The 22,025-nt window shown below is 36.1% G+C and overlaps 2 protein-coding genes and 2 long non-coding RNA genes across 6 annotated transcripts in view; 2 read left to right on the top strand and 2 right to left on the bottom strand.

Annotated features, from left to right (window-relative positions):
* The window catches only part of LOC308702402 (uncharacterized protein), a 32,253-nt gene extending 10,228 nt beyond the window's left edge, over nt 1–22,025 (top strand). Inside the window, exons 1-5 of one of the 3 annotated variants that reach the window (XM_081385220.1) lie at nt 12,834–13,054; nt 15,341–15,667; nt 15,760–16,086; nt 16,491–16,618; nt 20,777–20,924. In XM_081385220.1, the coding sequence (XP_081241346.1) occupies nt 12,970–13,054; nt 15,341–15,667; nt 15,760–16,086; nt 16,491–16,618; nt 20,777–20,791 (882 nt within the window). In that variant the 5' untranslated portion in view covers nt 12,834–12,969 and the 3' untranslated portion in view covers nt 20,792–20,924. Of the gene's footprint in view, nt 1–12,833; nt 13,055–15,340; nt 15,668–15,759; nt 16,087–16,490; nt 16,619–20,773 lie in introns of those variants that run through there. The other 2 variants (XM_081385221.1, XM_081385222.1) reach the window with 2 other exon arrangements.
* On the top strand, nt 1,183–3,756 carry LOC308702415. Its single transcript, XR_014031596.1, has 3 exons — nt 1,183–1,580; nt 1,718–1,820; nt 3,014–3,756. It is a non-coding gene; the product is annotated as an uncharacterized lncRNA (long non-coding RNA).
* On the bottom strand, nt 1,986–6,962 carry LOC308702404 (SLAM family member 5-like). Its single transcript, XM_081385224.1, has 5 exons — nt 5,183–6,962; nt 4,695–4,976; nt 4,444–4,593; nt 3,755–3,822; nt 1,986–3,220 (listed from the first exon to the last, which is right to left on the bottom strand). Exons 1-5 carry the CDS (start codon nt 5,469–5,471, stop codon nt 3,167–3,169), a joined length of 843 nt encoding a protein of 280 aa, XP_081241350.1. The 5' UTR covers nt 5,472–6,962; the 3' UTR covers nt 1,986–3,166.
* On the bottom strand, nt 7,691–11,831 carry LOC308702414. The gene is made up of 4 exons (XR_014031595.1): nt 11,521–11,831; nt 11,082–11,401; nt 10,759–10,901; nt 7,691–10,640 (listed from the first exon to the last, which is right to left on the bottom strand). It is a non-coding gene; the product is annotated as an uncharacterized lncRNA (long non-coding RNA).

Here is a 22,025-nt window from a genome sequence, read left to right as displayed (position 1 = left end):
TTATCATGTAAGATTGCTTCGACTTACTTTTATTGGGTAGATTGAGTAGAATATTAGAATAGATTTAGGTATAAATACGTGTATCGTGATGTCTATTTTAGTCATGAAATGTTTTGTCACGTCAGAGTTAATATTTGCCAAATATAAATCAATAAGAGCTGGGCATAGATGATTTTGTTTCATTACCACTACTTTTCCAGTGTTTCTCGTGTTTTAATAAGCTGTTAAAAAATATTTAAATGATCTGTGCATATGAAGAGGTTTTATTTTATGAAAAAAAAAAAGAAAATGAAAAAAAAATCCTTTGCCTTTCCATGAGCAGAACACTTTTAGACATGTATTTTTTCTTTAACTTTGCATCAGCCCATATAAACACTATTTTCTTTCTGAAACAAGCAACAATAACTAGTAAGACATTTATGTTCATGTGATAAATGACATTAAAAACACCTGATTCAATATAACTGGATTCTTTGAATGTTGAATTCCTAGTCGAACACTAGATGGCGCTCTAATACAGAATACATGTTTGTAGTTTAAACACTGTGTATTAATGAAATATCAGGAAAATTATAGCAAGGGCACACTGTGTGGGATGCTGTTCTTGAAATAAACAATCCCAATAATTAACAGTAATTTAACAGTATTTTTTACCACAGTAAAACAATGGTAATGTGATATCAGGCACTACTGTCTTAAACAAAGAAATTACATTTATTTCTCCCACATGCATTGAAAGAAAAAATCACAAATGATTTTTTTTTTTTTTTTTTTTTTTTATGGTTATAGGCATTCTTTATGGTTTAGCATATGATTTTCTTTCTTTTTTTTCCCTTTTTTTTCAGTGGTGAACATTATTAATAACCCTATTATATGAGCAATAGTATGATCAATAAGTTAAGATAACATGTTACACATTACTTTAACAGTGTGATTTAAAAGATTTTCCAAGAAAGGAGTCAAAAGATAGGTGTTATAATTTATTGTTTCAATACCTTAGAGAAAGCAATTTAAGGTTGGTGTTTTTTTAAACAATGTAGGCCTACTGTATATAGTCCACATTCTTCTGGTCCACACTCCACACCAGTTGGTGGCGGAAATGCACTGGTTGTTTGCCAACCGCCAATAAACCATAGAAGAAGAAGTGTAAATATGACTCTTGTCCTCTAGTGGTCAAACGTTGTATTAATTTCACTTTCGATGGTGTGTGTGTGTATGTATGTCTGCTTTCGTAGGATGTTTTGGGTTTACAATCATGTTTACAATACAGAAACATTAGGTGGAGATACATTTGAAACGGGATGTTATTTACATTAAAGGAAACAGCATTGCAGACCAACACAAAGAAATAATGTAACGTGAGAACCTCGACTCATTTGATACGTTTGATTTAATTGAAAGAAGTTTTGTGTGACCGCCATAGACTAAAAATGTTTTCTTTGTGTGACGTCATAAACTTCGCTCGAGTTGTTGAAGTCAACTTATCAGCGTGTAAACTTTACCAAAAAAGTTACTTTAAGTCCTGTGCTTCAGACATTAATGATTCCTCATTCTGTGTTGCCGAGGAGAGGTAGCATTAGGTACTAAAATCTTCCAGAACACGCACTAACCACATATTTGCTAATGCTTCTTTCTACTAAAGTTAAAATCATTTAGTCTTTATCATTTGTTAACACTCCTTCACCCCATCACTCGTGTTGTGTTCCCTGACCCTCAGGTGGAGGTTACAGTGCTGGAACTGGAGCAGGAGTGGAGAACTTGAGCCTCATATATCCTCATATAATTGTGCCTGGACTTTATCACTATCAAGGGAACGTAAGGTGAGATTTTATATCTGATTATGATCTTGATTTCACAACCTTTGTTTCACCAATGGACAGGATCCCTGTTGTGCTATACAAAAAAATCAAGTTTGTTAGCAGCATTTAGTTTCTCCTCAAAGCTGATGAAAACATATTATTAACAACCATCAAACACAAATCAAAAATTGTACATCATACAATGCATTTATTCTTAAAATGAGCCAGACACCGGCAGAAAACAGGATTTATAAGAAAAAACGGGGATCAGTATACTTCACGGGGATCAAGTATAGTTCTGTTGGAAAGAATTGAAACTCTTGAAACTGCACTCTCAGAAAAAAAAGGTATAAGTTGTCACTTGAGCTGTACCTGTTCAACCATTTAGGTACTAATATGCACCCTAAGGGGAAAATAAGGTACAAAGGTGTAGCTTTTGAAAAGCCATTACACATGACAGCTGTTGTACCTTTATTTCTGAGAGTAGCACTGCTTAACTTAGGCTACATCACATTTATGCATTTGGCAGACTCTGTTATCCAAAGCGACTTACATTGCATTTCAAGGTACACATTTACATTCTTATCAGTTCTTGCAGGATCATCATGCACACAAAGTATATAACATTTTGAATTTTTCAAAGTCAAATCACAGTTTGATTTTTGACCTTTTTTTGTCAAACATCAGCACGAGTGAGTTTAGTATTTTGTAGTAAAGTGGCTTCCCTGTAGAGAAGTCATTAACTGTTTCATGCGTGCATAAATGGAACAATCCTTGCAACGACTTGATGTTAACTCAGACTGACACCTCAAACACACTCGCACTGACACCTGTTGACACCTCAGACACACTGAAGCTTTATTGACACCTCAGACACACAGACGCTTTATTGACACCTCAGACATTGCAGACAAACTGACATGAAATGCAAACATCCAGCAGCAGAAACATGCTCATGCACAAGCTGTTTGTCTACCCAACAGATCAAACCACATTGATATAAATGATGGAGACCACAGCAGAGCTCACTTCGTCACCTTTCCATCACTAGTTTGCATCTATGTTTTGCAAACATAAAAATGCTGCAATGGGCCACATGATTTACATAATTAGCTTACATAAGTCCCTGTATTGCAGTTAAGGTCAATTCTTTTGAAGTTTTAGGAGAACATTTAATTAATCTGGTTTTAATTATCATACTTTAAACCCTTTAGGATGATCCTGTATGTCTGCTGTGATTTCCTGATGAAACATGATGATTCTCTCAATCCTAAAACTGAACATAGACTCAGAGTCTGACGTTCAGGAGATTCACAGTGAAATGATCACAATCTGGGTCTTGTACTCAGAACAACATTAAAGTTTGATCATCTTCTGAATATGATTTGTGCATATTCCACATGAACCTCCTCTTCAACTTTCTGTAAATATGCATAACACAAGATATAGTAATTATGTATTGTAATGTGATATAGTTTTTTAAAGTAACAAGTCTTTTATAAACATCTGATGGTGCTGTTGTGTTTGAGATTTACTGTATGTGATAGATCAGTATACTCTGAAACACCATTACCACCACATAAGAAAAAAATCATAAATTATAGTTAAATCATAATTAGGACAAAAGAATAAAAATGTTAAGGATTAAAAATGGCAAAAAATAATTTGTCATAATATCAACATTTTAAGTCATCATTTGAACTTTTTACTGTGTATATGTGATATTTTTTACTTTTTAATCTCACAATTTTTATTTAGTATGTCATAATATCGTCTTTTTGTCATAATTATGAGAAAGATATAATTATAAAATATAATAATTTACCAGAGCATGATTTTTATTTCTTATCTGGTAGAAATGGGCTTCAATATTATACAGACAAAATCAAAAGCACACACTGATCTACATCTGAAATTATACAAATACTCAACAAATTAACAATAAATTGTCTCACCGATTTCTGTGTGTTTCTTTTGTGGAATGTCGTCTCAGCGTAAGTGATCTCGACTTCACAAGTGTCATCTGTGTGAAATTATAGATGCATTAAAACAACAAAACTCAATCTTAACTAGATCTGGTTCTTCACAATATTTATGTTATTATTATGAATTTCAAAGTTAACACCAAAGTAACACTGAAAGTTTTTAAAAACGGCATTAACAAATTTAATTTGCCATTAGGCCTATAACTTTTTCCACACACAAAATTTCCTAAAATAGTGTTTATCAGTAAATTTAGAGACACATAAATCAAACCTTAATAGGATGTTTAACAAAGAAAAGTATTTTAATCAGCATTTAGATTCAACAAGCACAACCAAAGTTATCATTCATATACACAGATTTTAGAGCACCAGCCTCATCCTTACAGATTATATTCATACAAATTAACTTTTCTGTTTTTTTTGCATTTCCAGTGTTGATTCAGTTTGAGAAACCTTTGTGTGTGTGAGATGAGTAAAGAGCGACGCACAGTGTCATTTTATACAATTAGAAATAGACATTTATTATGACAATGAAAATTATGAGAATCATTTTTAATTAAATAATACAATAGGGCTATCAGTTGGCTAAAATATTTAGACCGTATTTTCAAAGAATTATTTCTTATTTAACTTGTTTAAAAGGACAAGAGAATACTTGCCATCTTTATCAGTTTTTCTGTGTTTCCTGCAGATCCAGAAGATCCAATATCCAGCAACAATCATCAGAGATCCAGCAGAGATCAACACTATCAGAGACACTGAGACTGGAGGAGGAGGAGGAGGAGGAGGAGAAGACGGTCCGACTGGTGCTGTAATGATAAAGAAAGAAGTGAATGCATCAGTCTGATCTCCAACAGAAGACAGAGATCAGGTCAGTAAACACACACATATATCATCAGTGCTGTGGTACCTGCACATGTGTGACAGAGTGTGTTGATGTCCAGATGTGTGGTCTGGTTGCTGATGGGATTGTTCAGCACACAGCTGTAGGTGTTTTTATCCTGATATTCCACCTCCAGAGGTAGAGAGAGACTGATGCTGAGATCACACACACTGATGCTGGACAATACACTGATTCCTTTGTACCAGGAGAGAGTCACATCACTCACATTCAACACTGAACACAACAGTGAACAATTTAATGAAGAACATTGTGAAGAGTTACTGATGATGACAGGAACAGGCAGACGAGCTGGAAAACATGAGAGCATAGAGAGAAATATGAACTATCAGTCTATTTTAGGTGTTGTGAATTGTAGTGAATCGGTGTAATAAAATCCACGTTGAGTGTGTGTTTAGTGTGTTGATGGTCACTTGTGTCTGTCATCTATACAATTATGTAACATCTGAATATGTAAATAGAATATGTGAACGTTTGGACAAATGCTCTCTACTCACCATAGACCAAAACATGAAATGATTTTGATGTCAGTTTCGCTCCATTTATCTCTAGTTGATAAACTCCAGCATGTTCAGTTGTGGTGTTTGTGATGATCAGAGATCCAGTTTGATCGTCCAGCTTCAGTCTGTCTCTGAATATTTTAGAAATATTATATTTAGAGAAAGTTAGCTCGTTTTTTTTAATTCTAGCCCTCAGAGAGTTTTCAGCTCCATATTTCCACTGTATGTCATCATCTTCATGTATTTCAGTAAGATCAGTGTTTAGAGTAACAGATTCTCCCTCCATCACTGACACTGAATCTCCAAACACACCTGGAGAACAAACAGATTTACACAGATTACGGCCACTGATGGTTTACAAAGCCTGAAATCAGCAAAAGTTTACATGTAAAGTTGAGAATATCCAAAACAAGCACAAACACAAAACAATAAACCTTATTGGTGCAGCACATCCATTTAATTTGTTTTAAAGTGTAGAGAACAATCAGTGTTTAAAGTTTCAAAATGTATTGACAATAAATGCATGATAATTATTGCAGATTATAAGTACAGTTTTAATTGTGCTGGATATTTTAATATGTATTTTAAATAAATGAGAGCTTTAGATCACTGGATAGTCTGCACTGTAAGTTTGCTGCACATTTTGACTAGTGAATTTCCATGACATTTGTAGATTAATAGCTGCAGAAATATTTTTAAAAAGGCAAAAAATGGCCTGATATTTGAAAGCTCAATGGAAAGTTCAGAGTTATTAGATCTTGTATTATGTTCATACAATATTCATAATTATTTTGGTAAATAAAAGCAGATGAAAATAATCATTCTAATTTAAACAAACAAAAAATGGGAAAAAAAAACAAGCCGTAAAAATGCTTTTATAACTTACCAGTCAGACTCCAACAGCACAAAAAGAACAAAACTAACACGTGAAACATTTTCTTCAGTGGTTCAGTGTGTGATCTAACAGCAGAACTGTTCAAGTGTTGTGTGAATCCTCCTATGCAGCGTTTGACCCTCCTATAGTTCACACATTGCATTTGCATATGATATAAGGTTATAGTTCTTCGGGCCCTTATGATTTTAACTGTTCTTGATGGATAAAAAAAATATTCTTTATTCTTATGAAAAGGTTTAGGGTTCATATTAGAAGTAGCACCGCCTCAGTGACCGCTTTTCTTCTGAGAGCGTAGTTACCTGACTGTTTCAGATGGCTAAAAGAAGAAGAATATTAAGTGAATTGTGGATGACCTGCATTTCATGGTGAAATGGAACATGACTCTAGTGATTTAAAAATTAATAATGAATAATAATTAAAAAAAAAAATACTGAAAGGAAAAACCAGAGTACAAAGTTAAAAGCGTGTATAATCACAGTACTGGCTTTACTGGGGTTTATCTTCTGAGTCAAACTGAAACCCGCAGCCGTTATTGTTCTAAATGTGGTTTGATCCGTTGGGTGGACAAACATGTGTCGGTGACACTGGGCATTCAGTGAATGAGTGTTTAGTTTGTAGGTGAAGAGTTTCTTCCTGTGCTTCTACTATAAACAGCTTTTTTGGCACTTTAATCTACTGGGGAAAAAACATGAGAAACTGAGGGAGAAAAACAATAGCATATTTATTAGTCACACTTTAGGGTCCAATGTTCACTAACTGCATACCATCGTCAATAAGACATGAGGCTCATATTATTATAAACATCAGAGACGTGACTGTGAGAACAGCAGTAACTATAGCGCACCCTATCGTGTGAAAGTAAGATATTCTTAGAGAGATGTGATTTTCTGCTTTGGACACTAGAGAGCGATGATGTGCTGAATTTGCCAATTCTCTCTTTACACAGAGTACAGAGACAGTGAAGGGTGGGATGGGATCAATATTTAATAAAGTTATTAAATTCCCATGCAGGTTAAGCTAAAAATAGAATATAATTTGAGTTTCTGAATGTTCTATATTTTGACTAGGCCTACTATTTGTGAACCACTAAATTAAACTAGAGCAAAGCAACAACATTTCAGATGTAGGACTATACAATTTATGAGAGTGCATGCAAAAACAACAACAAAAAACAAACAAAGAGATGAAATCAAACAATGTGGCACAAAGAACAAGAATAGACAAAAATAAAAGATCCTGGCAGAGAATTAAAATGTCAATATCCAAAAAAAAAAAAAAAAAAAGCGATAGTGGCATCTGGTGGTCAGACTTGTTTTCTCCACCATGTCTAACAAATCACCACGAAGCAGAAAAAGCATGTGACCAAACAAAGCTTCAGAAGTCTGTGACACAGGAGTGGAATCAATCTGGGATCAATACAGTTCTATCTCATCTCATCTAAATTAATTTGTGCCAATGAGACCACAACTCATGTCATGTGTAGCCTGGTCAATGGAGTCACATATTGATCAATAATTTAACATTTAAAAGAATGTGATCATAATTAGTAATTGAAAAAATAATTTGGTTGCTGTTTTTAAAAAAAAAAAAAAAAATTTTTTTTTTTTTATGCTATAGGTTTAAGTATAGGGTTAAGTCATTTAGAAATAATGCCTCCGTCCTCGATAATCGTTTCCTTTTCATGCATTAGGTGTGGTGGCGAAGCGCCAAATTTTTTTAAACCAGCTGTTCCAAAGCTTCAAACGTCATCAATCACGTGGTTTTGTCATTTCGATACATTGGTACAGTGTGTGATACAGTAGTGCTTTGAAAACTGTGTCAGAGAAGAATGACAAGTCTTTCTGATCACGACAAACATGGAAGTCTACCGTAAGGCTCAATTTATACTTCTGCGTCGAGTGTACGGTGTAGCCTACGCATAGTCGTGTACCATACGCCGTACCCTTCGCCGTACCTCCACAAAAGTGGACCTACACTACACAACAATGATGCAGACTGCAGTATCTGTGGTTGTTGTTTTTTTTGGCTCTATTTAATCTGAGCTTGAGGTTGCAGAGGATTTGTGGAAAACATCATGCCTGGTTCCTGTTCCCAAAAGGAAACATCAGGCAGAGCCCAAAGACTAAAAAACCCATCGCCCTCACCTCTCACATAATGAAGACACTTGAGGTCCTATCTTACATCAGGCCCAAAGTGTGCACATTCATTGACCCTCTACAGTTCTCATACCAGCCCAACATCAGTGTAGATGATTGCCTCATCTGCATGCTCCAGAGGGTCTATGCACATCTTGATAACCCTGGTGCAACTGTAAGAATTATGTTTCTTGATTTCTCAAATGCATTCAACAGCATTCAGCCAGAACTGCTGGTCAGAAGATGCGGAGGATGCAGGAGGAGCTGGAGCTTGTTTTGTGGGTGACTGACTATTTAACTGCCAGACCACAGTATGTGCGGTTCCACAAATGTGTTTCGGAGACTGTTCTGTGTAGCACAGGTGTCCCACAGGGAAGCGTTCTATCACCTTTCCTGTTTAGTCTTTACACATCCGACTTCCAATGTAACTCTGACACCTGTTTTCTTCAGAAATACTCAGTCAGCTGTCCTGGGCTGCATCAGTGAAGGTTGTGAGGGGGAATACAGGAGCACAATCACTTTGTGGGCTGGTGTACCAATAACCAACTTAACATCTTAAAAACTAGAGAAATGGTAATTGACTTTAGAAGGTTGAGGCCCATACCAGATCCATTCTCCATTCAGGGAACAGATGTGGATCTTGTCTCCAACTATAAGTACCTAGTAGTGCAGCTGGATATCACACTGGACTGGTTCAGCCACATGGAGGCAGTATATAAAAAAGGTCAAAGCAGGCTGCATTTTTAAGAAGGCTGCAATCTTTCAACATTCGCCAACCTCTGTGGTGCACCTTCTATAAGACTGATGTGGCTAGTGCTTTCTTCTTTGGTGTGGTGTGGTGTGGTGTGCTGGGGAGAGGGCGCACACACATCTGACAGGAAAAGACTAAATAAACTGGCTCCATCATTGGCATCTCACAGGACTGGGTTGAGCAGAGGAGGTGAGGATGTTGAGAAAATTAAACATTATCATGAACAATGATAGACACCCACTACATGCCCTGTCTGTGTTTCGGCAGAGCTCATTCAGTAGCAGAGTGATGCCACCAAAATGTAAAAGTGAACAGCATCATAAGTCGCTCCTGCTGGCTGCTATTAGACTCTTTAATGTGCAATAACTAATAACTGAGTCTGATTTATATTTATTTATTTAATCTTATATTTTTTTTACCTATGTTCTTAGTATTATCAAAATAGGGGTTGTACCTTTACTTAATTTGGTTTGTGTATCTGTTTTTAGTTTTATCATTATAGGGTATAGCATGTTTAGTTAATATATTGTAGAGTATAAAATGCTTCAGTGAAAGGTTTGTTTTATGAATGTAGTTAGGTAGATAGATTAATGTTGTCTGTTGCTGCTATTGTAACACATATAACTTCCTGAGAAGGATTAATAAAGTATCTATCATCATCATTATCATCATAAATGGCAGCACACAACGAACCAAATCGTCAAACCTACCTGCCGACATCCCATAATATCGGAAATGCATTTCCTCGTCTTTCAGTGGCCGGACAAGCATTGAAAATTCCCTCTCCTTCTGCCTCAACTGGTCCACGGGTCGTACGTAACATTTTAGCTTTAGTAATTCCACTATAAGTAACTGTTTTTCAACATTAATCGGCTCCAACTCCAACGTGATCAATTTCAGTCGTCAAAACTCAAAGTAGCCTAAACTCAAAAGAGCCGCGAAAAAACTCAACACGTGGAACATACAAACCCTACCGCCAACTAGTGTTTCGACGGTGTAATTGCAGAGCAACACAGACAAAATGCAGAAGTATAAATGTACACTACGGCGTATACTACAATGTACACTATGGCGTACACTTGATGCAGAAGTATAAATTGGCCTTTATAACCTGCGATGATAAAGACTTAACTCACTTTCTTCTGGCAAACACAAAAGGTGGTTGTAGCGAAGGCTTCATTCAAGATGATAAGGGCTGGTTACAGGTGTATATAGCAGTGTGTCGGTTCGAACACGGCAGAGAGGAAAGTAATCAATTTTAACTGATTTAATATCAGTTATGTAAATATCATCATCAGAGGGAGGAGTCAGCATGTACAATTAACAAGTAGAAGTTTGAGAACTGCAGTGGACTCTGGAGGGCTTAGGTGTTAGAGTCAGTGAGGCTTCCTTTGCAGCATCCAGAGGGAATGGTTCTCCTTAGCTTAGTTTGTAACTGGGATGAGTGCAGATCAGCATGTGAGGATTAATGAGAATGATATGACACGTTAACAGGTGAAGAACATTAGCAAAGAGGTTTGGTTCAAAATAAATATGTTGATGCTTGCATCATTTTTTTGATCTCCTCAACCTGCTTTTCTACATTTCCTGCAGGTGCAGAAGATCCTGACAGCAGTAACAATCAACAGAAAACCACCAGCAGCAGCAGCTCAGACACTTTCAGAGACACTGAGACTGAAGGAGAGTAAACAAGAGACAGTCATTAATGTAAGTGAATGCATCAGTGTGATCTACAACAGAAGACAGAGATCAGGTCAGTAAACACACACATATATCATCAGTGTTGTGGTACCTGCACATGTGTGACAGAGTGTGTTGATGTCCAGATGTGTGGTCTGGTTGCTGATGGGATTGTTCAGCACACAGCTGTAGGTGTTTTTATCCTGATATTCCACCTCCAGAGGTAGAGAGAGACTGATGCTGAGATCACACACACTGATAGAAATATACAGAAATTGAATAAAGTTGTCAAATGTTCTGCACTGCATAAATTATAAATTAAGTCCATACTGATAAACAATAACTATCATCATTATGCCACAAATGCTGCTGATTGAGTTTTTGTACTGAATATTCAAGAATATTTGAAGGACAGGACAAATGATCTTTACTCACCATAGACAGAAACACTGAATATTTTTGATGTCAGGTTCATCTCTTTATCACTAGTTGATAATCTCCAGCATGTTCAGTTGTGGTGTTTGTGATGGTCAGAGATCCAGTTTGATCGTCCAGCTTCAGTCTGTCTCTGAATCTCCCATCAGGAACATCATCATATGTGGAGAAGATTTGCTTATTTTACTTTATTTGAGCTATTTGAGACTTTTCACCTACTTATTTCCACAGTATATCATTGCCATCACGTATTTCGGTATCATCAGTGTATAGAGTAACAGAATCTCCCTCCATCACTGACACTGAATGTCCAAACACACCTGATGAACAAACAGATTTACACAGATTAAGGCTTCTGGGAGTTTTGTAATGACCTTGATAATTAACATAAGTGAAGAATGTAACTGAAATTAAGCCAAACAATATATTTACGACTTACCAGTCAGACGCCACTAGCACAAACATAACAAACCAAACACATGAAACATTTCCTGAAAGTCTGATCTGATGAAACGATCTGCTGAAAGCACTTGAGCTGGTGTGTGAGTCCTTCCACGACAGAGTTTTTTACCCACGCAGACTCTTTACAAGCTCTTTACAAATGATTTCTTATAAATACTTAATAGTCAAAAACATTTTTCATTCCATTATTTAACACAGAACTTTTTTCAAAAGTATGGTAAAAACTCATCAAAAAGTTAATAATATCTTCTGTCACACATGGTTGCTCTTGCAGCTCATCATCTGAGTGAAAACAAAACCTGCTGCGGTTCACATGTGGTTTGAGCTGAACGAACATCTTGTGTTGTAGGTGAAAGGTTGACCAAGGTTGTCTTTTTCCACGACCGTTTGAGCTGAACAACACCCAAAATGCAGAACCTCCTGTTATCACTGTAAAGTTGCTTTGAAACGTTGTATAAAGTGTTCTTCTAGACTTCTTGGTTGCATACTGTACGTTTGAGCATACCTGGTAAAGTGGTCGACTACAACCGGTATGTACTGAAAGACACCTTTACTCCATTCCAAGTAAATATAGTCTATCTAAGGAGTTCAAGGGATAAAGCAGTTGTTATTCTTCTCATTGGAGCCCTTTTGTGGGTTTTCACGCTTTTTAAAAAATATATATATTTATTAACTTTTTAACAACATATATTACACACACACCAGGAACAAAAATACAAAATGCAGTATAGACACATATTGATGTCTTCGCATCATTACAACTTAGCATATCTCAATTTGTACAGGACTCACATCCTCAAGACTAATGAATTAAAACACACACAAAAAAAACACATACAAACTATTAAGGCCTCCTAATACAAATACATCCTATAATCTCACATATCTTCAATTGTCTCCTTAAACATGTCACTATCCTCCTTCTCTATGAAGGATCTAAAGGGATTCCAAACATCTTCAAGGGTTTTCACGCTTTTGACTTTGACTAACAGGACCACAACAGGCCAACAACAAACTCTTGACTCCTCTGTCATTTACCAGGACCTGTAACATTTGTATTTATTTATTTAGAAGTGATGATATCATATTATCATAGCCCTGGTGTAAAAAAAAAAAAAAGCAGCCAGAATGTGTAGTTACATTTGCCTTCCTCAGCCACAGGGTCAAAGGTGAATGCATAACTTTGTTTGACAGGTTTGACAGCCTTTGCTTTTCTAATTTACTGCCAAGGTAATATAGCAAAAAGTACAGCATTATAAATGTGTAAAGCATTTTTTAGACTAGTCACTATATTGCCATACACTACAATTATATTTATACCAGGCATTTTTTTACAAACGGAACACGGTTGAAGCGTTGTCGAATGACGTCAGAGGGATTACGGGAATCTGTGTGGATGCAGATAGTTTCACTTTAGCATTCGGCCATGCATTCGTTTCTGAGGAGAAAATTGGTGAAAATGAAGCCTTTATTTAACGTGCTCGCAATTATTTTGTTTTTACGCCACCACAGTAAGACCTTTTTGTGTTAACGTCGATATCTGTGACCTATAAGCCGCATCTTTGGCACTTTAGTAATTGCTGGATAAGGCTTAGGTCTATTGTTGACCGGAAATAGCTAGGCTAAAAAGAGAACCTAACTGTCGCAGAAATCAATGGTCGGTGAAACACTTTAACGATAAAAAATGAGATCAGATCAGCTGCGCGATGTGTCGTTTTAAACAATAAACATCAGTAAAAGTTGACATTTTGTGTAAATGTGTAGCCTACGTTTTGTGTAGGGCTACGTAATGTGAGTCGCTTTGGCTAAAAGCTTCAAATTCATAACATTTAGGCATCAATGTTGACTTACACACGTTATTTACCTGGGTTGTTTAGGACTTAAATATATTTATAAAATGTAGAAAACCCGGCTCTGTTTTATCTGAGTGTTAATGCGGTGGAAAAAAAATTCTGGTAACACTTCACAATATGTTCATTAGCATTAGCTAATGTAACGTTATTAGCCTAACAAACGAACTAAACATGAGCAATCCATTTGTTACTGTATTTGTTACCGTTAGTAGGCCTAAATAAAAATACAGCTATTCATTGTTAGTTCATATAGCTCATAGTGCATTAAATGTTAACCATTTTAATAAAGTATTAGTAAATGTTGAAATTAACATGAACAAAGATTAATAAATGATGTAGGCCTACATATATGTGTGGTTCATTATTAGTCCATGTTAACTAATGTTAACTAACAAACCTTATTGTAAAGTGTTATCTTAATTAAGTTGGCTTGGAAAAGCCAACTTACTGATATTGTACTTAAGATAATTATTATTATTCTTCTTAGACTAATTTCTCCACGTAACTCCTCCTAAACTGTTCAAGCGTACAACCACTAAACTCAGACTAGACCTTCAAACTGTTCTGACTCAAATTGCTTTATCTATTTAGATCAAACTTGCTGTTTTCCTAAAATTGCTGATAAAAACTTGGAAAAATCCCATAGACTTTAATTGCGGAATGTTCAAATTGAGCCAAGACTATTTAAACTTCAACTGCCTAAATTAAAATTTTGACAGTTGGAGAGGCTCATTAGACTCCATTAGCTGCCATTCTATGTACTATTTCTAATCAATTGAGACTTATTTAAGCTTCCCTTCTAACTATATTACTAAACTAAAACTTAAACTAAATAAAACTGAAAACATTCAAACATTTAAAACTAGGCTACTAAACTAAAACTTAAACTAATTAAAACTAAAAACTTCAAACTTCAAGCTTTTAAAAATTCTTCAAACTTTCTGGCAAGGCTTTTTCATGCCAACTTAAAGTTTGTCTACAAACTTTTTCATCTAGTTCTCTTAAGTATTTTTGGGGGTACTAGTCATCTATGTAATATTTATATTGTGAAAATATGAATCAGGACGTGGATTGTGGGTTGTGTGAGAAGATCATTCATGAGACTCGTGTGTGTTTGTTTGATGAGTGAAAGTGTGAGTCAGTAGCCGCATTTCCATTACCCTTCAAATTGCGTAAATTGAAATTGCGAATTGAAAATACGCCCAATGGAGACACGTCAATTTCGCAAAAACTCCCATTTATCGCAAGAAAGTTTTTACGCTCGCATGAGGTAGTTTTTCAGGCAATTCGAAAAAGGAATATTTCGCAAAACTGCAATGGAAACAGTTTTTGCGCATTTACAGTCACCTGACTTAGAAGGCGCGGTGTGTTTGGACAGAATACGAGACGGAGTTCTTTATTAAATTCATAAAAGACAAAAGAATAACAGAAATACTGGATTCTAAACCTCAAAGAAATGCCACAATCAAGACCTCGGAGCAGAAATGAGTGAGAAACACCCAGAAACACTTCATATGTGCCGCTCACAGTATAAGGGTCTTTCCTTGCCATTAATGCTTGGCTAACACGCCTACGTTTCCTTCCATTAATAATAATAATGTCTAGTGTGGTACGTGGCTATGATATATATATAAAATATATATATATATATATATATATATGTATAAAACTACCAACATCCGTTGCCATGATTTTTGGAATGACTTATCACGAGAGGAAAAAAATGACGTTTTAGTCGCATAACATCGGATAATGGAAACGCTGTCATTTCGCAATAGTTTCTATTGATATTTAGAAAAAATTGCATAAGTTTTGCGCAAATCTGTAATGGAAACAGTGTTTTTCTGATGTTTGTTTGCATGTGTAAAATGATGAATATTTTTCTACTCACATTTATGATCTGTAGAAGAAAAAAATCACTACACTATTGTATGTTTTGCTCAGGTGTGTCTGGTGTTGGATCAGATGGAGTGTCAGTGTCAGTGATTGATGGAGATTCAGTCACTCTAAACACTGGTGTTCAAACAGACCAACAAGAAGATATTAAATGGTATTTTAGCAGCACACGCATTGCACAAATAAGTGGAGATCAGAGTAAGATCTGTACAGATGTTCAGTGTAAAGAGAGATTCAGAGACAGACTGAAGCTGGATCATCAGACTGGATCTCTAACCATCACAAACATCAGAACTACAGACTCTGGAGAATATACACTGAAGATCTTTGTCAGTAGCAGTGACAGTGAAAAGATCTTCAGTGTTTCTGTCACTGGTGAGTCATTTAATGAGTGTTTAAATGCAGTTTATATATGTTTAAAACACGTTAATACAAGATCCTCCAGCATCTGTTGGTTTGTGTTTCAGATGTTTCTGCTGCTGAACTATATGAAGTGAAGGATGGAGAATCTGTCACTTTAGATTCTGCTTTTATAAAACACCCAAATGATTTAATGACATGGTATTTTAATGACTTTCACATCACTGAAATCACTGGAGATCAGAGTAAGATCTGTACAGATGTTCAGTGTAAAGAGAGATTCAGAGACAGACTGAAGCTGGATCATCAGACTGGATCTCTGATCATCACAAACACCAGAAACACAGACTCTGGAGAATTTACACTAGAGATCATCATCAACAACAGCAGCTTCAGCATCACTAGAGTGAAGCGATTCAGTGTTTCTGTCATTGGTGAGTATAATTAAATCATTTAGTATATTTTCCTTTGAGGAATCTGAAATTCGTTTCAATATTTAAAATCAACCCAATAAGTGTTAAGATGTGAACTGTTTAAAAAAGGAAGTTTTGAGTCAGTGACACTTTGGCTAATGTTATTAACATGCAAAATGCGTAATATCAGCCATATCAGTTTTCCTGTGAATGCTGCTTTTAGTTTAGCTCAAAGTGCTGATGCTTTTGAACTGATTGAACTAAACTGAGTGCTGATGAACAAAAGTCACATTTATTAAAACAATGTCATACACCTGATGACAAAAGTAGAAAGGTGTAATTATCAGTCAAAGGTATTGGTAAGTATTGGATGGATTATCAGTCATTCTCTCATAATAATGACTGTTTCTCTTTATCTGTTCCAGATTCAGGTTTGTCTTCAGGAGCTGTAGCAGGAATAGCTGTTGTTGTTCTGCTGGTGTTTGCTGCAGCTGTAACTGCTGCTGTGATTTACTATCATCAACGCATGAGCCATGCAGCAGTGCCACAGACTGTAAGTGTTACAGATATGAGATTTACTGTGCACAAAACCCTTTTATAGAACAGTGGTATGAATACATATAACAAACATAGCGATACACTGCTGTTCAAAAGTTTGGGATTGGTAAGTATTTGAAAGAAGTCTCTTATGTTCACCAAGGCTGCATTTTAAAACAAGCAAACAAACAAACAAAAAACAGTAATGTTGTTAAATATTATGACAATTTGACAATGACTGCAACCGGCCCATGCGAAAACAAGGATAAATATCGGAAGGGCATTAAATGTAGTCATGCAATGCTGATGTTGTTAACATTAACAATTTGAGAACAATGTATAATTTGCACGGTTTGACGTGATATGATAAGCGATCGTTAGATTTAATCAGCGCGATTTACTGCAATGCTTTTTTCCCCTTAGTTGGTCAGAACAAAAGTGGATGTTAGTTACTTTTCAGATGACATTTTCCAGTGAAAATTCTTATGTTTGTCATGCTTCCAAAAAGTAGAATCTCTGATTGCGAATGACAGTATCCACACCGGCGCAACGACTGACAGCCGCACAATCTCCTCAAAACATTGGATTCATCCGCGCTGTGCCGTGCCGAGGCACAACCCACGTAAAGTTGATAATTCTGCGAATAACTGCAATTGCAGATATCGAACAGAGATGGCGACAAAGAGGAAAAACTACGGACTGTAGCTTTAAGAATTCAGAATAAGAAAACAAATGACCAAGTTGAGAAACCAAAATAATATTATTATTAAACCAGTCTGAAAAGAAAAATGTTTTATGTTTATATAAATAAACATTTAATATAAATATTAAATATAAATTATGTAAATCAAGTGCCAGGCCAAAAGCACCTGCTTATAGAAAAACTTGACAATTTGATGGGTAATTTAGAGAGATTATAATTGCATACTAACAGAAAAGGGAGATGTGGTAGATTTTTCCCTAAACCTAACTATCTGGGGCATCTCCAAATCGACACCCAACTGATCTTTATATCTGGGGCGTCTACAAATCGACACCCAATTCCTTAAGCTGAGGCGTCTACTAATCGACACCCAATTCCTTTATACTCTAGCTCTTGCGTCTTCAGTCGACAACTGGTCGAGTCTTTCTCTAACTAACTTGCTTCCCTAGACTAGCTTCCTTCCTAAACTAGCTTCCTGCGCAGGAATAATCGACAAACAGACCTGCAAATGTCCTTTAAATGCTTTAATCACGGCCAGGAGATCTTCCCGAGCAGTTCTCAGGGAATCTCTCCCAAGAAGCAAGGCGGGAGGATCTCAGACAAATTCCATTGAGAATCCCACCGGAAAATATGGATACAACAGTTTTTATAGAATCGGGAAAACAAAGAAGACTAACATGTCACCTTCAATATGATTGGTTCAATTGGTTCATAAGCCCCAACCTTTTTTCCTCTGTTACTGGCACAAGCAATCTCTGATTTTGTGATTATTTATCACAAGGTTTTGAGAACTAGTCATCTGTCTAGTTTCACTTCCCCTTTCTGTTATTTATATACATACACACACACACACACACACACACACACACACACACACACACACACACACACACACACACACACACACACACACACACACACACACACACACACATACTCAAAGTCACAAGTTTTCCTCAAAGAGTTTGGAAACATTAAAAGCATATGAATGTTGTTCCTGCAAGAAAAACAAATGTTAGTTGATTAATTAAAGTTGATTAATTAAAATCCATCACAGGAGACCACCAACTTTATAATATAATTGGGAATAGCTTTCCATAATCAGAATCATTCAAGAACTGCCTCAACCAATTGATCTTAAACGTATTGTTTAAAGAAGCAAAATCAAGAAAGTTAAAACCCCCATGTTCAAAGCTATTTATGACAACAGATTTTTCTATGTAATGTCTCTTGTGTTTCCATAAAAAAAATCAAAAAGCATTATATCAAACTCTACACAAATTGTCTTTTCAACATGCAAAGAAAGAGCAGGGTTGGTCAATCTAGAAACACTTCCTCGTAAAGGGACTGTTTACACCTGGCCACTTCATGCGTTTTCTCAGATCGGATCGTGAAAAGACCAGGTGTAAATGCCCTCCGAAACGCATTCAAGACAGATTTGAATCCGATCGCTCAAACCACTTCAGGAGGAGGTCTGGGCCGCATTCCAGACGAAACTGGACAAGTGTAAATGCATCTGGTTGTTGAAACCACATATGTAAATTGTACTCCTCCCAAAAATGCTAAAAAAAAATAAACGTGTGAGAGCGTGTTATAGGCTATATGTAATGTTATAGCCAGATATGACGACGCTACTGGAACACGCATCACCGCAGATGAGAAGCTGAGCATATATTCATCAAGCCAACGTGCAAACTATCACAAATCAAAGCGAAAGTAAGTTGCAGACGCTTAACACACAATCATCATCATTAAAAGTAAATTCTTAAGAAACAAAATGATCTTACCAGGGCTGTTGCCGCTCTCTCTTATTGCGGTCTTTGATTTAGAAATTTTAGCTGATGATCAATAAAATGCAGCTCATATCTGTTGCTTTCGGTGACGTGCACTCCATTAAATCTGCATATAGCGCGAGACTTGAAGATCGGATTTAAATCCGTTTCGCAAAAACACATTTATGTGACCGGGTGTAAATGGAATCGTTTTGATAAATTAGATAGCTATCCGATCTGAGAAAACGCATGAAGTGGCCAGGTGTAAACAGCCCCAAAGACAAGTCTCTTTGGAGTCAGGAATGTACCTTTTTAACTTCAGTAGTAATTATTACTGAATCAAAGTTTAATTTTCCTCTCGCATTGACATCTTTACAAAATGTAACACCCAAATAAATAACTTGCGACTTAACAGGAATATTGTGCTGGAATTTTGAGAACACTTTAAAAAGATCAAGAGCGATCTGCAAGTTGTTTTTTAAAAAGAGTGTGGTATCATCAGCTAATTGGGTTATAATAATGTGTTTATCTGCTATATTAACCCCTTGTAATTGACTATGCAACAGGGAAGTAGTAAGGAGTTGAGCGTCCATCAAGAACAAATACGGTGATATCGAGCAACCCTGGCGAACCCCTCTAAACACATTAACTTGGAGAAGTGCAGATTAATTGAGCTGTTACCATTTTTGTATAACGTTCGGATAGTTTTGCAAAATAAATCACCAAAACCAAATTTATACAGGGATTGCAAAATAAATTCATGTTCATTTGAATTAAAGGCGTTATAAAAATAAAACAAAGAATAAAACTTTCATCTCTAATCAGTTCATCATAGTCCAACAATTCTAAAGCAAGGCGTATATTGTTAGCATTATGGCTATTTGGGATGGAAACCTGACTGAGTTTTGTCTATTATTGTACCCAGAACACGTTTAAGTCTTTTAGCCGTAACAAAGCTAATATCTTATAATCGCAGTTTAACAAACAGATTGGACGGCAGTTATCAATCAAAAGAATGTCTTTCTTAGGTTAAGGTATTAAAGTAAGTAATCCCTGTGATAAAGCAGGTGGAAGTGTTTCAGATGCAATACTCTCCAAATAAGTTGCAAGCAAAAACGTTGCTAACTCTAAAGCAAAACTTCTGTACAATTCGGCTGTCAGCCCATCTGTGACCGGAGACGACTTGTTATTAAGAGCTTCAATAGACTCAATTAGTTCATCAATGGATATATCACTATCACAGGTGCTCCTCATCTACTTCTCTTTATCTATCTTCATTAGATAATGTCCTAACATCTTTCAAAGACTAAAAAAAAACCTAATCTGAGCCCTTGCAATATTTAGAGTTGAAAATATTTTTCACAAAATGTGCCGATTTCCTTTGGATCAGAAATAACCATACCGTTTAAATTTGAAGAGTTAATAGTTACATTTCTAGAATTATTCTTTTCTGTTCTGCAGAAAAATGCTGTACTTTGTTCTCCTTGCTCAAGCCATCTTCTTCTAGAGCAAATAAAAGCGCCCTCTTCCTTATTCTTATACACGGAGTCTAACTGAGTTTGCAGATGAATAAATTCCATACCAGAGAGTCATTATTAAGGAAATCATTTTTTTGTGTGTGTGAATGTGTTTGTGTAACTGAAACATCAATCCTCCTCATTACTTTTACCTTTTGTGAATTTGTATTCTCTTACAGGAGAATGATGACATGTGATATCTCGCCACCTGATCCGAAAGACATTCCTTTGAGGAAGAAGACGTCCTTGAATCCGACTCAGGCCGAGGCTGCCAGTAAAACAATGTAAAATCATTTATAATGTTGATACTATGATTGAAATGGACACTGAAGAGAATTATGATGAAGAGAAGCGGATCAGCTGACACTCTCTTCTCTCTATTTTTGATGGTACTGGTAAAGTCACTATGTTGCTAATGTTTATGGTTTAATCAGTATCACTAACCCTTGAGGCCTGTTGCATGAAACTAGTTGAACAAACTCTGGGTTTTCACAATACTGAAAAATACTTGATGTATTGTTTGTCTGCACTCCACACAGTATGTTAGCTGGAGCTGTTTACCTCCAGTCGTTGTGCTAAGCTAGGCTAGCTGTGGGTGCGTCATACAGAGTTACGGTGTGGTGAACAAATGAGTCCTACTGAAGAGATGAGTCCGAGCTTAGGACCCAAGCAATCCGATTGGTTCAAAGCACGGGGTAATCGGGGTTTTATGGGTAATCGCTTTAGTGCCTGGTTACAAATCATACAAAATCACTTTATTATAGAAGACGTTTGTACTACGTTATAACGAGTCATTAATGTATTTTAACCGAAGCTATAGATTATGAAATTAAACATTTCTCGTTGTTAGTGTGTTTTTATATTATAAATAAACAACATATTTGAGCTTCAAACAACTACATTCTCGACTGAAAAACTCTTAAAACTACATTTCGTGACACAATAACAGTAGTTTTTTTAAATTTCGCGGTCTTTCTCTTCTGCTATTGATGCAGCTTAAGATTTTAAATATTAGCTATAGAATATATACAATTTACATATACAATTTAATTTAATCTAACCTTGCATATAGCAGCGGGATTTAGCATTCTACATAAAGCTACCACATAATAACACTAAAACAATTCACTTTAGCTACAAGTTGTTGTGAGAACAGATTTAGATCAGGCATACTACTGGCATACTAATGGGGTCCTAAGCTCGGACTCATCTCTTCAGTAGGACTCATTTGTTCACCACAACGGCACGCACGGAGATGAAAAAGGTATGCATGGACTTATCTAACTCTGGGGGATACGGTGAATAAGCTAAAGTCCCAAAAAGTCGGCTTGTTCCTTTAACTAAAGCACATTAAAAACACCACATAGATAAACAACATTAAAGGGGTGGTAAAACACCTTTAGCACTGTAACATGTCTTCATGCTTCGTTT

The sequence above is a fragment of the Scardinius erythrophthalmus genome (genome assembly GCF_964197995.2).
Source record: "Scardinius erythrophthalmus genome assembly, chromosome: 14".
Lineage (NCBI taxonomy): Eukaryota > Metazoa > Chordata > Actinopteri > Cypriniformes > Leuciscidae > Scardinius > Scardinius erythrophthalmus.
Note: the sequence above shows the minus strand (reverse complement) of the source record. Positions and strands in the feature narration are given on the sequence as shown.

Coding starts and splice junctions, on each gene's coding strand:
- LOC308702404 (XM_081385224.1), bottom strand. CDS start 5,471: ATGGAGGGAGAATCTGTTACTCTAAACACTGATCTTACTGAAATACAT. Junction 4,977..5,182: donor ATTTCATGTTTTGGTCTATG/GTGAGTAGAGAG, acceptor CATGTTTTCCAG/CTCGTCTGCCTGTTCCTGTC. Junction 4,594..4,694: donor ACTCTGTCACACATGTGCAG/GTACCACAGCAC, acceptor TTATCATTACAG/CACCAGTCGGACCGTCTTCT.